The 19,640-nt window shown below is 42.8% G+C and overlaps 1 protein-coding gene across 1 annotated transcript in view; it reads left to right on the top strand.

Moving 5' to 3' along the window:
• The first annotated feature begins 1,527 nt into the window (after positions 1-1,527).
• Positions 1,528-19,640, top strand: part of LOC144826940 (indolethylamine N-methyltransferase-like) — a 56,036-nt gene continuing 37,923 nt past the window's right edge. The window contains exons 1-2 of the mRNA XM_078685401.1: positions 1,528-1,712; positions 15,893-16,100. Coding sequence (XP_078541527.1) covers positions 1,565-1,712; positions 15,893-16,100 — 356 coding nt within the window. The 5' untranslated portion in view covers positions 1,528-1,564. The remainder of the gene's footprint in view (positions 1,713-15,892; positions 16,101-19,640) is intronic.

Here is a 19,640-nt window from a genome sequence, read left to right as displayed (position 1 = left end):
AAAACTGGCCTAAAGTGGTCCAAGGGGAGGGGTTGAGCACCCTGGGTGCCAGGCTTTCCCTCCAAAAGCTAGGGGTAGCTGGGTAATATTATCTAGACCGCTGACCTATGGCAGTCCAGTGGCAAAACCCATGGCCATGGCATCCATTTTAAACACAGTACATTTCAGTCAGGTGCATTTTACAATGGGGGGAATTTACAAGTGCTCACACCATTACATAGCATTACAATTTAACAAGGTGTCTCACACCACTCATGGCCTTTACAGGTTTAATCCCATGGGGTAGACATTCCAAATTAGGGGGGCAAAAAGCGAAAAATTTCAGGGGGGAAAGCCAAGTCCAACATGGAGCTTTTCATCAGCAGTATAAAATGAGCCTTCAAGTGTCTAAATTAGCCCAGGGGGGGGGCCCACATTTATGACTGTTTTAAGGTTTGTTATATTCGACCCTTGGAGAAACAAAAAGCATTGTACTGATTTCTTTAAAATTACCCCGGGGTGAGCCAGTGTCTGGGGGTCACTACAAGGAACATGCTCCATTTTTAACACTGGGAGCGGCAGTGTGAGGGGCCCCATCCCCAAAGCTGAAAGGGCCTGGAGATCCCCACCCTAGGGCAGAGTGTTATCCTCAGGAGCCCCCCTCATGCCAGGAAGAGAGGGAAGCACTGATGAGCCCCTCTTGAGGATCTGGCCTGAGATCCCCAACTCCAGACATACAACTGAGGGAAAAGGTAAATGGATGGCGTAAGTCAAAAATAATGTATTTGCTACTAACTCTGGCATATTTTTACAGTGCTCCAGAAAACTTGTCAGGCACTTACCACATTTATCTGAGTCTTGATATGTTGAGTTTCACACAAATCCATCAACCGACGCTAGACGAGGCGTCCTCAACCTGTTAAAGAACATTGTGTCATACTGGACCTATGTGTGACCCAAAGTAGATTTGCCAAACCATGGGCATGGCAGTCCCATTGTTTCTCATTCATCAATACAAGTGTTGGCAAGTGTCATTGATTTGTATTACAACTCTTTAGATGATCACACTTAGGTCACAGAGGCAAGGCACCAGTCCCTGCTTAGCTTGGACACACTTCTCAGGATGCTTGGCTTGGACACACTGCTCAGGAGTCTTGGCTTGGACACACTGCTCAGGAATCATGGCTTGGTACACTGCTTAGGAGTCTGGGCTTGGGAAAACTGCTCAGGAGTCTTAGCTTGGACACACTGCTCAAGAAGCTTGGCTTGTATACTCTGCTCAGGAGTCTTGGCCTGGGTACGCTGCTCAGGAGTCAACATCCTGGATGTGCATCACAATAAGCAGAGCACAGGCAGAAGGTAGAGCAAACAAAGCAGGACCTGGCTGTGGGAACAGGTTTAGTCAAGTTAACCGATGGGAAATTTATTTTTGAAGGAAAATAGAGTAAACTGTGCAAACATTGCCCAGGGCATGATGCTAGCGTGTGATCGCCCCCACTGGAAGTATTTCAGTGACAGATTTCTGACTACTTAGTCTGGGTTAACGTAGCACAGGCAGAAGGTTGCAGAAGGCTGCCCCTGAGAAATGGACTCCGCTATGGACCTGAAGAAGTTCCGTGAAATGTGTTCTGATGCACGGAAGTTCAACGAGGCATATTTTATTCAGTCATCCTCCTTTTTTAAGGATGTACTTGCTGGATCATTTTCTTATTACGTCAAAAGCTTGTCATCAGGTATGTAATATTGATGCCCCAGCTCACCTGCAGAAAATAGCTTTTACTGTCATTTTGTTTGCGGCATATAACCTCTGAATGTCCTCGAACATAAATAATGTCTCCAAATCATTTTTAAGTAAAAGGCTGAGTCTAATTATTATGCATCAATTATGATAGAAATAACAGGAAATAACCCTAGATTATTGTTAGGAGTGTCTCTATTTCAGAAACGGGTATTGCAACCACCACAGAGGAAGAGTAAATTCTGCCCCATCAAAACAATAGTACAATTTGTAGCACATCTGGAAACAGAATGGATTTTGGCCTGGTCACTTATGAGCCAAGGGTTTCAAGGAGTGAATATCTTCTCTTCTCTCTCTGCATTCATCAGCCTATGTCGTGAGAAGTGAAAAATGGCCTATGGACGGTGGTAGAAAAATTAAAAAATGCATTAATCATTCACCCAAGTAACAATTAAATTGAATTAGATCTATATTATTATTATTAATCTTTATTCAATTATATATCATAATCATAAAAGATCAAAACATATACATAAAAGCCACATTAAAATATTAAAAAGCCTTTTTAAGCATGACATGGTACAATTTATTGTGAAAAAATGTGTGAGCATTTAAGTACCTTGAAAATTTAACAGCCCAGCCTAACCTAAACGTCATTGTTTAGTAGGTCCACATTATTTTATTCTAGTGTAAGACACCTTTTAAATAACCAGTGACCTCCAACATCACCACCTGATGAGGTAATAACTGTAAATGTAAAAAGGCAGGGCGAATTGGGTAAAACCCCTCGCTTTTCAAAGTGGTATTAAATAACTTTTGTGCAAGAATTCATAGTATTTACAGAATAAAACCAGGTGTATCAAGGTCTGGGGTGAACTGTCATCACAAGGGCAAGTTAAAAGTGCATCGGGATCGAACTGACCCAGAGGGAAACAGATAATTGTCTGAATAGTACCTAGACGAAATTTAGTAAGTAGGGATCTGTCCCTGGGATATTTGACTGTTGTGAGATATGGTTTAAAGCCATCAGCTGACTTCAGCAGTAGATAGGATCTGTTGGATTTTTTCTCCAATGCCCATGCTTCCCTATCACCTATATTACAAATTTGTTACTTAAAAAGACCACAATCGCCCTTTTTAAGGAGGTGTGGCTGCTTAAAAATATCCATGCGTTCTAGGGAACGGGAACAGATCTTATATAATTAATCCACTGTATCTTATGGCCATACGTGCATTCCAGGCAGTCCTCAAACACACTCCTGTTGAACAACAGTCTCCCGTCGACCCAAACAGATATCCAAAGTAACAGTGGAGCCAGTTTAACCTGATCCTCCATATAGTCCAAAGCCAGTTCCTCATGGGTTGCAATTGAGGAACTGTTTGGCCTCAGCCCAGAAGTTTTCTACAAAATCGGTCCTCTTCAAGCTAGAGCGCCCTCCACCTATGGCACCCCCAAATGGGTGCACTGTATGTCAGGACTAGGAGACATTTAATTGTGTAGATTCGCAGCAGGGGCAAGATAGGCTTGTGAACCACCAACAGTAAAAATCTAACTAGGGCACAACAAGCTTGTGTGAACTTGGAGCAGCAACTGGAAATGCATGAAACCCAGTTATTCTGTCAGTCAAATGATACCCCAAAGTAGGGAAAGGTAGAAACCCTAGTAACTTTGTGCCCTTTTATATTTTTCTTCCTCCCACAGAATGAGTCTTTGAGATGTTTGTATCTAGGTCCAGGTCATCCATGAACTTAACAAACTTGTCAACCAGGAGTTTTAACCCATTAGCCGTTCAGACCACCATTACGGCGTTGATGGTGCATAGCAGGGTAGGCATGCTGACAGACTTTACCCTGGGCAGATCAACCCCATTTTCAATCAGGTAGTTGTTAAGGCTATTCATATATAACAGAAACAATATCGGTGCCAAAACATATCCCTGCAACCGCCCATGGGAAAATAAAAGATTTAGTTGACTCCTCCTATCTACCAAATCTAAAGCAGGCATTTACATCCGCGTGTAGAGCTCTAAGAAAAATGGTCAACTGAGCTGGCAGTCTCATTACCCCAAGAATATCCCAAAGCTTGGACCTGTTCACCCGGTCAAGCAGCAGATCCCGATCTACTAGTCAGATCCTTTGACCGCTCCCTGACCGCCGGATTTCTGACGGAGCTCACTCCACACGCCGACAGTGCCTGCACCGGGACTATTCAGCGGATCGCCCAGCCCTGTTTTAATCCCATCCCGCCTGAACGGGGCTCCGTTCGCCCATCCTTCCCATGACTTGCCGAGTCTACTTCGAGGTTACACCACTACTCCGGCGACCTCCTCTTCCTCCCGCATTAGGCCACCTTGTTCTTCACACTTTGACACCCTTGGATCACCCCCCACCACAGGATCCTCTCGCCTCTGTCCCCACCACAACGGGGATCCATTTCTGGACCAGAACGCACCCTCACTTCCATTATTCGGCAACCCGGTCCTGATGAAGATCCGAAATTAATAGGATCGCAATGCCGACGACCCGCACTGCAGCGCAACTCATGGCGCATTACCTACTTTGGTTCTCAAACTAACTACTATTACTTATTCATAAAGGAGGAACCCACAATCTGTATATATTGTGTTAAAAAAATGTCTTTGTCTGCGCCAATCGCTGTTTTTTTACCCTGATGTCACTCGCGCCATCACTGTTTGTCACCTAGTGCACAAAGCCCCTTGGGTTGCCACCGCATTACTTGCCATAAGTGCTGTTGACTATTTTACTCTCTTTGATTGTTTTGCCAATATTGCCTTTCAAATATATGATGCTATATGCACTTTCAAAAACCAAAAAATTGTGAGCCTCTTTTTTCTTTTCCAGATCCTTTGTAATGTAATGCACATGCAAATATATCTGCTGTCCAATTGAATCCGATTGAGATATTGTTGCCTTATACTTAACTTTCTGAAAGCGGCATTTTCTGGCCTGCAATTTTTTTTAAAAGAACTTCACAAACAGTTGTGTTTTCAGATTGTGAATCCATAAACACCATACGTATTCCTCCTATCTTTTTCCAATTGGAAGTTACACTTATAAAGTTTTACAAGGCAGCTCCAATGCTAACCTATATGAAAGATAGGCCTTGCTGTAGTGAAAAACAATTTTAGCAGGTTTTTACTACCAGTACATTTAAGGTTCAAACAGACATGCGCTACCTTTCAAATATGCTGCACCCTGCCCAAGGGGCTATGTAAGGTCTACCTTAAGGATGAAGAATATGTAATAAAGGTAAAGGTAGGTGACCTTGCCAGGTCGGCTTGACAGTTAAAACTGCGACCCAGGCTCTGCAGTGGTAGGCCTGAGACATGTTTGAAAGGCTACTCATGTGGGTTGCAAAATCAGTGCTGCAGGCCCACTAGTAGGATTTAATTTACAGACCCTGGTCACATGTAGTGCACTCTGCTAGGGATTTATCAGTAAATTAAATATGTCAATCATGGAGAAACCAAAAGCCATTGTATTTTAGACAAAGAGCACATGCACTTTAGCACTGGTCAGCAGTGAAAAAGTGCACAGGGTCCTTGAGCCAGAAAAAGTGAAGTTCAGCACACAGTCAAAGCAGGAGGTAAGAAAGCAAAAAGTTAAGGGAAACCATGCCAAAAGACGCCAGGTCATCTACACTCCTGGGAATAATATGCTCTTCACTGAGCATCTTAAAGATCTAATAAATGAAATATCAAATAAAAGCTTCAATAGCAGCTTTCTGGGTGACTTTAACTTAACCTGGGGAGATGAATCTGATTCAGCCATGCCCCAACTAGCCATCTTTTGTACTAACACCAACCTCAAACAGTTCTACTCTAAACCTACCCATCAGAAAAGAATCTATCCTCGACCTCCTCATTAGCAAAAAATACCCTATTGAAAGTCACCCCCGATGGACTAGTCGGACCAACTTCTGGTTTCTTTCTTCTTGGTAGGTAGCAGAACGTCCAGCTGTAAGCAAACAAAGAAAGCAAGCCTAGGGTTCACAATGAACAACAATCCCAAATTACCCTAAAGCTAATGAATTCACAGGATTATAAAGGCACTATCATACTAGTAGGGAACTACAGCTCTGTCAAAAAAGAAGTTATAAATGAATGGCTCTTACTTTACTTTAAGGAAATCCTGGAAAACCTTTGAATCAAATGCAGCAAACACAATTACCATATTCTCAAAGCTAAGACAGAACTCAATATTCCTGAAATTAAATCTAGGAAGTTGATTAACATCTTGAAGAACTCTAAAAATGCCCTCTATCATTTTCCACAGTAACAAAGAGGTTTGTGACAAACTCTTCAATTTCTTCATAGAAAATAGAAATTCAGCTCTCTCTCGCATTGTGGCATCAATTCTTCATGTGGAAAGCTACACCTACAGATGAGTGCACCTCTGTTCAACTTATAACTGAATATGTTTTAGGAAAAACTCCCTCTACCTTCAGACCACCCCCGTTTTGCTGACCCCCATCCAAGCCACTATTGTGAACAATATATCTTCATCTATCTTATGTAATCAACTCATACCTTAGGCTAGAGGTAGTTTCTGAGTGTCTCAAAACTTGCCAAGTCAACAATATTCTTAAAGCACACATACTCATTCCTCCAATCTTGGCAAAGTCTGCCACATTTCCAACCCCCCTCAAGCAAAAGTGCTGGAAAGCTGTGCTAAAAGACAGCTAAGCAAACACATAAAAGAAAGGTTCTTCAAGATCACTAGGTAGGATTTAGATGTGTCTGAAGCAGGGAGACAGTGATGCTGCAAATAGTGGGTGATGGTCAATGCAGCATAGGCAATACAAAATCCTTTCTTCTCATACTCCTGGTCCTTACCTCAGGACTGACCCAAAAATCACTTATCTCTCCTGAAGATCAGATGAAAATCAAAGAGTTAAATCTGGGATATTTTAAGTTCAACTTCAAAAATCTCTCACAGCGAGTAAAATTACCTAACCCTCTTTAAAGCCCCTCTACTCTGCGTCAAGGAGAAAGCAAAGTCGCCAATCCCCCACACAAACACTGTTCGTTACGTAAATGGAAACCCTTTGCTCCTTCATGTAAATAATCTTTCTTCAGTTGTGGATAGATGACACACAGCTGTACTTGACAGTCGCTGAAGGAAAATGGGTTACTGACAGAGGGGGTGAAACCCTACTCAAGCAGCCACCACGACTCTTGTCTGGATGAACCACAAGCAAACACTACATTAACCTGTGCTTAATCCTCTGGAATATTGGCACAAAAGCAGTTAGGTTTAACTTAGAGGCAATGTGTCTAGCATTAATGCAGCATTTCAAACAATCATAAAATGAAACCATCCCACATCAATTTAGAAAATAGAGGTAACTTTAAAAAATAATATGAGATCAAAACAACAAAAATCCAATCAATTTAAGCAGAGACATGCAAATGTAAAATATTTAAGTGAAAATAGCGCATGAAAGCACAATAGACCAACTGTGGTGATCTGGTCACTCTGGACTGGACCAAAGTCTCGTTTTCTTTGACGTTGCATCGCACAGCAGCAGTTCCAAGGAGGTTGTGGCTAGCCATGTGAGATTGTGGTTTATGGATGCTTCGCACATCAGTGGTTTCAACTAGAACCGGAGTTATGAATGTTTAACGTTTAAGGGTCAACATAGCAGCTAAAAGATCAAAGCTCCAACCAAGGACATCTTCTCACACGAGATACCAGGTCAATGTCAAAAGTTAAGGCTGGCCGTGATGGAGCGAGGCTCTGCCTGCTCCGCTACCTTTGGTCTTAGAATAAATTCTCAAGAAAAATATCAGAGAAGGTATAATTCAGTGGGGCAAGGCTATAGGAGGTATCCTAGGAGGGAGTGTTGTTGTCAGAAAGACATGGGTTGAAACTGCAGTGAAGATTTCTACATTCAGTTGCTGTTAGAACTGAGGGTCTCTAATTGGCAAACTAGGGACTCTCAGGGTAAGGGGTGTACACACTTTAGATAACCCCTGCTCACCCCCCTGCGTAGCTTGGCACAAGCAGACAGGCTTATCCCAAAGGCAATATGTAAAGCATTCGCACCAACGCTTACAGTAACATAGTGAAAACACCAAAAACTGACTCCACACCAGTTTAGAAAAATAACATAAATACCTACATGTAATAGGATATGACTTTTAGAACAGTTATTGCAAAAATATAGCTTGTAGAAAACAGTGATCTACACCTGGGGCTATTACAATGTTGTGAGAGCAATAAATCCAAAGTATGGTGCCGACCACGAGGAATGTGGCGTCGGGCATGGAGTCACCCGGACACCCCAAACAAACAGTACCCTGGACAACGAAGTCTATGAAGATGCACGGCATTGTGGAGGTAAGGGGTCAGTGCCGAGGTCAGCTCTCTGGCTGTCACAGGGGAGGCGATGCATTGTGTCTGCGAGGAGGCAACATGCTGAGTCCTGGTCAGGGGAAGTTGGTTGTGTCGGTTGTGCCGGTGGTGAGGCAAAGGTTCTGGTGAGGCAGCATGAAGTCTGTGAGTTTATTGAGTCACCATCAGCAGTTAAGGGCATTAAAATAACAGGATGCAGGCGCTAGCGGTGACGGCGTCGGTGTGAGCGCTGGGGTCGGGAAGCCTGATAACAGCAAGTGTTGGCAAGCATCGAAGGGCATTGGAGCTGCTGTACAGTCTGGGCTGTGCCTTGTGCACTTCACGAGCAGTGCACCTGGCCTCAGTGCAGCTTGCGGCGTCATGGTGGCATCACTGACGTTTTTCAGAGATTGTTTTTCTTGCTTCTCTTAGTTTTCTTCCGGGTCCCAACAGCAGGAATACCCTTCAGAGGCCCAAAACTGGAAGAGGCACCTCTTGGCAGGTCAGAACTCCCAGCAGTGGAGTTCAGGAGAGCTGGTGGTGAATTCTGTGTGCCCCTGAGACTGCAGAACAGGAGGCCAACACACACCAACCCTTGGAGATTCTTCTTCAAGCAGGTTTCTTAGCAAAATTACAGTCTTTGTTCTTTACTTGGTAGAAGCATTAACTACAGGCCAATCCCACACAGCAAACAGCAAAGCGGAAGTACACCTCCTCACAACTCTCCAGTTCCTTGGCAAAGATTTCACTTGAGTCTAGAAGTGATCTAAAGTTCTGGGGTTTAAGGTCCACTACTTTTACCCCATTTTGACTTTGTTCTTCTTTGTGCAAGGGTCTCTGAGCCCAGTCCAAACCAGTTTTGTCCTTACTGGTGCAGTATCCCCAAAGGCGATGGAGACAGCATTGTGCAAGGGAGACAGGCCCTATTCAGATGCAAGAAAACCCCTCCCACCACTCCAAATGCTGCCGCAGTATATTCTGTTTAGCTCTGAGTCATCCAGAAAGGGAAAGGCACACCTCAACGCCCCCAGTGGCTGTCTACAGTGAATGCACTTCCCCAGCCCCTGTCACTCCAGTACCAGACAGTCAATACACAAACAGGCAGAGGCACACAGAATGGTTAAACAAGAAAATGCCCATTTTCTGAAAGTGGCATTTTCAAAGACACAATTTAAAAACCATCTTTACGAAAAGTTCTGTTATTGAGTTCAGAGAGCCTAAATTCTATCTCTCGATCTTGTCCCAATGGGAATCTATACTTGTAAGATATGACAAAGTATCTTCCATGTTATCCTATTGGACAGATAGCCTTTCAATAGTGAAAAACAAAATTGACAGTATTTCACTATCAGGACATGTAAAACACACCCTTACATGTCCTACCTTTCACATACACTGAACCCTGCCATTGAGGGTACCTTGGGCCTACCTGAGTGGTGCCTTACATGTAAGAAAAAGGAAGGTTAGGCCATGGCAAGTGGGTGCACTTGCCAGGGCGATATTGAAGTTAACAACTGCATGTGCAGACACTACAGTGGTAGGTCTGAGACACATTTACAGGGTTACTCATGTGGGTGGCACAACCAGTGCTGCAAGCCCACTAGTAACATTTGATTTACAGGTCCTGGCAGTCTTAGTGCACTTTACTAGGGACAAATGCTCAAATATGCCAAACATGGATAACCAATCATAATACCAACTTACCCCGAGAGCATATGCACTGATTAGCAGTGGTAAGGTGGCCAGAGTCTTATAGCCAACAAAAACAAGTCAGCAAAAATAGGAGGAAGCAAAAAGTTTGGCAATAACCCTGCAAAAAGGGCCATTTCCAACAGTTGCCAAAATGTAAGTAAAATAACTCCAGCTGGATGAAGCAGAGGGCTGTACCAAAAGACAGTTCCATGAGGTCAGACACCCTTTTGACGAAGGACCACTGAAACCAATTTGCTGGCGCAGAGAAGAATGTAGCAGGAGAAGCCACAAAGTCAATCTGACCATGATGCACCTCAGGCGGATAGGCGGGCAGGATGGTCCTGTCTCCTCCTGGTTCTCAGAGCACTTTTTTGGTTAAATTTTGTATGGCCTGAAATGTGGAAATTGGCCATCTGGGTACCTTTAGCACCAACACCAAAGGCCCAGAAGTAATGGAAGACCTCTTGGGGAGATCAGGACTCACCCAGGCTGGGCCCAGAAGCAGGTTCAAGGTGATGGGAGTCTGTTATGTCCCTGTGGCTGAGATCACAGCAGCAGCCAGTCCTCTGAGCGACCTTCTGATGGTCCAGTAGTAAACCGAGGAGTGGGTCTGGAAATCCCATTTTTTTATACCCTGGGACAATTCTTCTGGAAGGTGGGAGAAACGTCTGGAAAGGTTATTTGAGATGCATGGAATTTCCTGACTTCCCTTCTGTGGCTGCAAGCTGGCTGTATTTACAAGACAGGGTATTTAGGCCTTTGTGTGAAGGCAGAGCACAGGCTATTTGGCCTGCATTATGCAGAACACTTAGAAAGACTAAAATGTCTTTGAGGATTGTTTTTTTTGCAGGACGGTGTCACTCCCTACACAAAAACAGTCACCATTGCACCATGACGTAAGTTTGCCTGCGTTGGCGCTAGGCAACCAGAAGTGTGCCAGTACAAGGAAAGGAGAGGAATGCACAATATAAAGTTACATGAGACACATACCTGCCCTTTCCCATTCAAGCAGCAAGGTGGCTTGCTGCCTTACACTGCATGAACGTATGATGAGTCCGGACCTTAATTTTTCACTACTAGGACATGTAAAACTTAAACGTATGTGTACACATTTTTAAATACATTGCACCCTGCACTCTGGGCTGTATAAGCATACTAAGGGATATCAAAAAAGGGAGTGAAGAGGTGGTGCAACTCGGCACCGCGGTGGGCTAATCCTCCTCTTATGAAAGTATGAGTAATCAACAGAGACCACCTGAAAATAAATCAGTAGATATTCCGATGTTGTTGGAATATATTCAGTGTGTTAAAATACCCCTCACACACCAAAAGGGCCCTTGGTGTCATGCTTCATCATCGGGGTCTTCCCGTCCCCGCTGTGGGACGGGGCAGTGCTGCGACAAGCGACTACGCCGGAGCACCTTTTTATTGTGAGTGCTATGTGAGTGAAATTGAGGTGAGTGTCAGTGGGGTCAGGAGTGATACGAGTGAGATTAAAAAATACCTGGCCTAGTGTTAGAAAAAACTATTTAATAGGCACTGGCTGGTATCGTTAAAAAGGGTGAGGCGGAGGGCAAGAGCGGGTTACTAGTCTTGCTCTCCTGTGTGGGTCAACATGTTTCGGGGCGACATGCCCCTTCGTCAGGACCGGGTATATAGATCCCCCTGTCACTCACTAATGTGCTCCCACAGGTGGAGAGTGTAATGTATTATCAATGTGTATAGATAAACTTTATAGAAAAAGGCTTCCGTGGTATTACCACGGAGGCCACTGACGAAGGAGGAAGCACTGAGGTGTGGGGGTTGATTGGACCCTCTGTACCCTTCGCCCAGCTTGGCTCATGGGGCATTGCCTCCTCATTTCAAAAGCTTATATCATCAGTATTTCTGATCTAGCTTTTTCACGTGTATCTATAAAGTTTATCTATACACATTGATAATACATTACACTCTCCACCTGTGGGAGCACATTAGTGAGTGACAGGGGGATCTATATACCCGGTCCTGACGAAGGGGCATGTCGCCCCGAAACATGTTGACCCACACAGGAGAGCAAGACTAGTAACCCGCTCTTGCCCTCCGCCTCACCATTTTTAACGATACCAGCCAGTGCCTATTAAATAGTTTTTTCTAACACTAGGCCAGGTATTTTTTAATCTCACTCGTATCACTCCTGATCCCACTGACACTCACCTCAATTTCACTCACATAGCACTCACAATAAAAAGGTGCTCCGGCGTAGTCGCTTGTCGCAGCACTGCCCCGTCCCGCAGCGGGGACGGGGAGACCCCGATGATGAAGCATGACACCAAGGGCCCTTTTGGTGTGTGAGGGGTATTTTAACACACTGAATATATTCCAACAACATCGGAATATCTACTGATTTATTTTCAGGTGGTCTCTGTTGATTACTCATACTGTATAAGCATACCCCAGGGGTGACTTATATGTATTAAAAATTAACGTTTAGTAAAAGGTTTATTTTGCACGTTTGAAATAGCAGTTTAAAAAAGCATAGAATGGCTGCATTTGCAGGCCTGAGACATGTTTAAAGGAACAATAAATTTTGCAGGCCCACCAGTAACATTTCATTTACAGGCCCTGGGCACATGGAGTGTTAACTTACTATGGACTTATACGTGAATTAAATATGCCAATTTTGTGTAAGTCACTGTTTAGGTGTAAAGGAGGTGGTACCAGCACTTAAGCATTGGTTAGCAGTAGTAAGGCCTAAAACCAGCAAACATTAAATCTGTAAAAACAGGCCAGTTGAAGGCATAATGTTGGGGGAACACCACACCAAAGATATCTGGTTCAATGGCCTCCTTACCCTAAAATATAGTTAATCTGTTCAAACCTCTCATGTATCATCACTCCTGAATATCCTTCCATCACCTCAAGCTGAACAGCCAGCAGTTTCTGTTACTCTCTTCGCTGCACTGCACCACTGCTATACAACCTAATTATTCTGATCTGTCATACCATACTGCAAACCATCCACTGCTTGATAAAACCTTAATCTACACACCCACAATAACACAGTAACTAAGGGTTTCTAATACTTAATCAGACTCTTCAGGAGAATCATGACTCAATCCAGCTTTTATTTTCAGATGATGAATTGAAAGCTCCAGTTCAATCTCTTGTCCTCTCTAAATGAGACTGTGGCAACTTGGTATTCCCAGGTTCAGAGAGGATTTAAGGCATGGGCAATGTGGGCTCTGGTCCAGGGCCCCACACCTTCAGAACCCTTGATAGAGCCAGCTCTGTTCTGCAGAGCAATTTGCCCTGATGACCTTGAATAATTTTTTAAGGGATTGTTTTAAAAATCGTTTTCCTTTAATTTATTTTGGCTGATCAGTGAAAGTCTATTAGAGAGTGTGGAAAGAAATGTTATGTTTATGTTTCATGCAACATTCATAAAAAAAGTTTTTTTAGAATAAACCAGGACCTCACATATGAGAAAAGTGAGGGTGTCACAGGGATTATTTGGAGTAATTATTTGGAGTTGCTCCTGTGTTACAATATTGAAAATTACACATCACTATCCCTGAATATTTGTTATAAACACAATTAGACAAGGGTGCCAATGCCAAAGAAAATATGAAAGAGCTGGAATTGGATCATAAATGGGATTTGCAGGCAGGTTGGGCGCTAGGCCGATGGAAGCCCTTTTGAAGATTTATAAAAATAAATCAGTTGCTCTGGCCTCATATGGTTCACCTCTTTGGGGTTACGTAAACCTGGAACCAATTCAGAAGGCGGAAAATAGATTCATACGGACCCTCCTGTCTGTCCCACAGTCCACGCCGACTTTTTCCATCCATATGGAGGTGGGTCTAGATTTCGTCACTGATGGGCTGAACATGGCACCCTTGATCTTCTGGCTAAAGACCTGGCTTAACGAAGAACTGCCCCTTAATCATATGATCATGGCTGATGTCATGTCGTTGGACCACTTTAAAAGGGTGCCATGGCTGGCCTGCTTGATGAAGTCGTTCTCAGACCTGGGACGACCAGAACTCTTTACATCCCCCCGGGACATCAAGAATCAGGACATTGACTTGATCAAGAAGCAATTCATGGGCAGGGCAAGAGCGTGTCGCGGGGAAAAGGAACTAGTGAAACCGGCGAGTGAGGAGACACTATCTGCTTGTAAATTCATTTGCACTAGCACCTTACCTTGGTTTAGTTACGATCCCATTCATAGGTTTCTCCTGACTAAGTTTAGGTTTAATTTGTTACATTTTTATTTGGGTAATTTTAAAACGTGGGAAAAACCTGAATTAGCCCCCCCCTGTGGTTGTGATCACTTTTCTGTCCAAGATACCATGCACTTTGTTATGTTTTGTGGGTTTTTCTTAGAGCCGAGGAAAAGACATCTGTTACCTGTTCTAAAGGAGGCTGGCTTCACACAAGTGAGACCAGCCCTGCTTTATCTGCAATCATTGAACAACATACGCATTACATTCTGTATGGCCAATTTCTTGGTGGCAGCAGCCAGAACTAAAAAAACACATTAGAACAATGGGCCCCTCTAAATTGCGTTTAATCATTGTATTTGAACTTTGTACAACACTAAATGAACTTAATCTGCCTTTTTATGAGCCTCTTGTATGCACTGATTTGTATGATATTGTAAATAGTTTTTATTTGTATGAAATGTTTTTATCGCTTTGTATGATTTTTAACTAAATCGAATAAAGATATTTTGACTGACTGGATCATAAATTCAAACATGTTCCAAACAAGGTCCCACAAACCCAAAATCCTTAAGATGTCCCTGCTTAGACTATACCTAGCACCTTTGATAGCAGTCCTCAAATCTTCAGCTCGCATAGTCCCCAGAGCTAGAAAATTTGGTGATGACATTACACTAATTTTGATTACAGTTAACTGGCTTCCCATGGATCTCAGAAGAATTTGAAAGCTAGCTTTTATAAATGACAAGGGCGTGTATAACAGTTCTGCCAAATTAAAGGTGCTGAGTTTAATCTTTTCAGGAGATGCCTGCACACTCATGTGCAGACTCTCTACAACTAGCTACTTATATATGCAGAAAAAAAGCAGAACCCCAAAGCAAGCTTTCTCCGGAAATGCTCCCCAAATATGGACCATTATTGCACCTGCACCTACAATTAAGAACAATGCATCTCATGCATCATTAAAGAGAATTAAAAATCCTTCTCACAACATGTTTTCCTTAATAATAGATTACTGCTACTATTTAGGTGTTTGTGGCACACACGTGTTTCTAAGTAGAACATGATAACAGGAGATTAACGTACTGGTGTGAAGTAGATAAATAACCATTTGATAACCATCACACCTTTTCAATTCATAAACAGAGGTTATCAAGACAAGTCTATCAGAAATACAAGCTATGAGTCAGGCAGGGAATGGTAGGAATTAACCTGGGGAGCAGCCCAAAACTCTCCTGGCAGGAATATAGACTAGAGGAGATCTCAGAAGTCCTTCACAGACAGTAAGTAATTGCAGGTGAGTACAGAGAGCCCAAAGAGAGCTACCTATTGTCTCAAGTGAGAGACAGTCAGCCATCTGTTGTGGTGGCAGTACTGAGAAATGAGGTTGTGGGGATTGAGGGCATAGACAAAGAGAGGGTATGTGCTCTAACATTGGAGCAACCAATGTGAGGGGCAGATGCAAGACTCATCAAGTTTTCGAGTCCCAAATCCTGGGAAAGAAATTCTGACCCATATCCCTAGATATAAATGTATTCAAGACAAAAAGCATACTCCAGCAAATCTCATAGTCTACAAGGGAGGTGTAGGGACCAATGCTACAAGAGCAAAAACCTACCTTTCCTATTGAAGAACAAAGAAGAAACATATAGATGGGAGGGATACCGTTCCAGCTTCTGAGACACCGCAACTGCACCCCAAATAAGAGGCTGTAGAGCATTGACTCCAACACAGATCTGGAGAGGTTATGAGGTTCAGAGGAGAGTCCTAGAGGGGATGTGCCACACGGAGATCCCAACATGCAACATATAGTTGATAATGATGGGCATACTGGACATGTCTGTTTTCATTTGCTGATAAAGAAGACACATGTAAGGTGTTGTAGGTTTTCACTTCACTCAAGTATGAACCTTTTTCTAAACAGGTGATGTTAAAGGAGACTCCCTGATTGGACTTTGCTTCGGTCCTTTTCTCTTTTTCACTCTCCCACTCTGTGACTATTTCAACGAGATCACCTTTGCTTGCCCAGATGACAAATCCACCCAGGAGACACAGAAATGGCTGACAAATGAACCTGATGCCATGGACTGGAGTGATGCTGTTCGGATGGTTTGTGAGATTCAGGGCTGTGGGTAAGGATTCTGCTGTGTACTGAAACTCTCCTACTTTGTTTTCCTGTTCAGATTCTCTTTGTATAACTCTAACTAAGAACATGCATGCTCATAGGGAGGAGTAAACAAGTCAGAGGGAGAGTTTAACAAAATGAAAGTTTTAGTGCCACTGCTAAAAGTGTAAAAGAAGATATACTATTCAATGGACTGTAATTGGGCTTTAATGATACAGTGACTAAGTTACTCACAATCACAGTTAAAATTTGATTCTACTTTGCCATAACTTTCCTCATATTAAAGCCTAAATACCATATCAATTCAAGTTGAGGTTCTGCTTTTGGAAGTGCTGTTCTAGTCCACTGCATAAATGCATCTCTATCTGTACTGATGCATTCATCTTCTCAGGTTGTGTGATTGATGTTGGACACAAGTGGGAAGAAAAGTGACAGGATATTTTGGATGACTGGCTTCCTCACTAGTTTGTAGAGAACATACAAGTACAACTCCCCTCTGGGTTGCTGAATCTTTATGGGATTTCCATCTCATGACAGTTATCTCTTTGGCTGATGAACTCTTACTTACATAGTATGGCATGCTTCATCACTAGCTTACATATCTAGCGCTTGGACCGATTCTATGACTTAACAACTCATTCCTTTAACATGCACCCATTACCACACAATGCCTTTACTATGCATTACCTTTAAGAAGTCAGTCTTCACTATTCATATGCATTTACCATGCATGGATCTACAACGCAAGGTAAGTATATATAAGGTAAGTGAAATCCCTATACATTGCGGATGGATGGATGTGTGGGCCACACATGAAGCGGGGGTAAGTGATTCACCTGGTTGGGTGATGAGGGGGATCCACTGGGCGGGGACACTGCCCCAATGTGATTAGTGGGCTTAGTAAGAGCATTGTTGGTCCGTTGGACAGGATATGTGGATTATGGGGCTTATGTGAAACAGAATGCACTACAAATCCTGAAAACAACTACTGAGTAATTGCTCGCACAAGCACTGTACAAGCTAGCAAAGCAGAGCTCAAGTATTTGAATCAAAATATACCAACACCTTATTAAATAATCGTGTCCGTAAAGCTGAAAAGGTAGAACAGCTTATATAATGTGCATACCAGCTCAAGTGCTAGCAACAATAGAAGGCTCTAGCACCGAAAATGAATGCCCATTAAGTAAGATAAGTGACAATTGGCATGGCGCAATGTGGTACCCAATTGGAGAACACAGCCTACAATGTGTTCAATGGAAGGAGGGTCACAATTAGTGGGAGAAGCTTGAGAACACTGCAGCAAGTGTTTTGAAAACTAGAGAAAACACACACAGCAGAATCCAAGAAGTGGTGGCAAATCACATCCCTTTCCAAATATTTTGAGCGCAAGAGAATACGAAGTGGCCTGAGAATTATTGTAATGCCCACGTTTGAAGACATGGATCCAGATTTGTTTGTTGAGTGGCAGTCCAACCCTGAGGGTGTTCTTTAAGGCTAATGGAAACATTAATAACACATGTTACATGTTGCATGGAGGAGTCAGCAGCAATAATAGATTTGTTACAGAAAACAATTGAAGCAGTGAAAGATCCAGAGGACGTTAAGTTTCTGCTTAGCAAAATGGAGGAACATTTCATCAAACTTGAAGATGAAACAAGGATGAGTAAAGCCCACAAGTTCAATCAAGACAAACTGGATTACCAGTAATATATACATTTGTGAAAACAATTGAGCATTTAAGAGCAAAGGAAAAGTTGACTGTGATGGGCCTACAAACTAGAACATTGAGTGATACAGATGTTAGCTCTGAACTAGGTTTTTTGCTGATAAAACATCAAGAGAAGTGCTGGATTTTTACTAGGAGATGTAAGAGATCAGAATGGTTATGCCTCAACACTGGAAGGGAAGAGGCCATTGACGAGGAAGTACAAACCAAAAAGGGGCAAGAGAAAAAGGCAACAACAACAAAAAAAACCAAGAAACAATACAATCTGGAGAATCAAATTTCATCAGTGATGCATGTGTGTGAATACATCAGATGTCTCTCTATCTGCTGCTCAATAGAAAGTGCTAAATTATGGTTTGGTGTTCTGTCCCTCCTCTTGACCTGATTTTGCAATGGTAATGCCGGCTCCACAGGAGGCGGGGAGCCGGCGGCACCATGGGGGCATTGGGGCTCCCAAATGAAGTGGTGGTGTGGCACACCGTAGGGTTTAGAATGTGATCCAATAGTAAAACGCAATACGCTTTTTATTGACTTTTTCGGGCGCCTCAAGAATGTATCTCTCCCGGCCGGTAAGAGAATAACTTGGAAACAATATCGAGGGGGGCGTAGGAAAATCCCACGCTAAATCTTGAGGAGCACCAATGGGCCTTGGCCTCAAAAGTATCAAACGTTACTTCAGTTTAAAGCTGAATGTATTTTTATTCCAATTGTATCTTCATAGTTGTATATTTAAACATCATATAATCAACCGTAGATATGTCATTGGTGTCGACATTTAAGTTTCAAGCCTTGGTAAATCCCGTAATTAATCCCAATGCATTTCGGGACATAGCATCCCTTCATCAGGGGATCTATTGAGGAGATAAACATCGTATTAGGGCGGACATAAGGACAGGGCTCATCTTACACACATATGAAAAAAAGAAGAAATTAGTGTTTCACACGAAGGTGTGGCGTCACAGGCCTAAAACATGTACTCACTATATAATCCATCCCAAGTTAAGGTGGTGAAAACATGCGGGTAGTTAGAGCTGATAAAAAACGTAAAAAATAAGTAAAAATGAGAGTATTAGCATGCAACTGGAGCTAAAGAAATCTTAATGTGAGTGATACAAAAATCGGATTGAATCTGACAGAAGTGCCTATTAAAATACCCTAACGATAGTGCATGTTAAAGCAAAGTAGCTGACGTGAATATTCGGGGGTGCAGGAACCAACACAGAACAAGTTAAACAAAGTTACCGGCATGAATAATCCCAAGTTCTTAGTGTGCAAAGGTTCTAACGGACCCTAAAGTCCGATATGAAATGCCAAGTAGAACTCACCGAAAGTCGGGCGTGTAGCAAGTGATCTAGCGTTTCCGCGTTCTGTGCGACTGATGGTGTGCAGGGGCGGGTAATAACGTAAAAGACGGACTCACGAGGAAAATGATGAGCGAAATAAGCAGTGACATAAAAAACGGACTCGAGGGAAAAGTGACATGCAAGATGGTGGGTAACTAGAAAACGGACCATTGGAGAAAACGTACCATTGGAGAAGGCTGGGACGCCTAACACAAACAAAGGACTTGACATAATAAAACTGTCGGGCAAATTTACAAGTGAACGTTCGGGGCAATGAGCATGAAGCAAAATTCAATCATAGTTCAATGACTGTGAATGATGTAATTTAAACATTGTGGAAGAAAAAATATATGATATATATACACACAGTAAGAAACCACAATGTTGAACAAGAAATATACGAGGGTGAGGGAACTAAAGATATGAAGAGTTCAGAAAAGGGATGTAAAAAGTTAAAGAAAATAGTTAGATGAAGATG

Source organism: Lissotriton helveticus, chromosome 4_1 (assembly GCF_964261635.1).
Source record: "Lissotriton helveticus chromosome 4_1, aLisHel1.1, whole genome shotgun sequence".
NCBI classification, from domain to species: domain Eukaryota; kingdom Metazoa; phylum Chordata; class Amphibia; order Caudata; family Salamandridae; genus Lissotriton; species Lissotriton helveticus.
The sequence above is the reverse complement of the archived record's forward strand: the minus strand, read 5'-3'. Positions and strand labels throughout refer to the sequence as shown.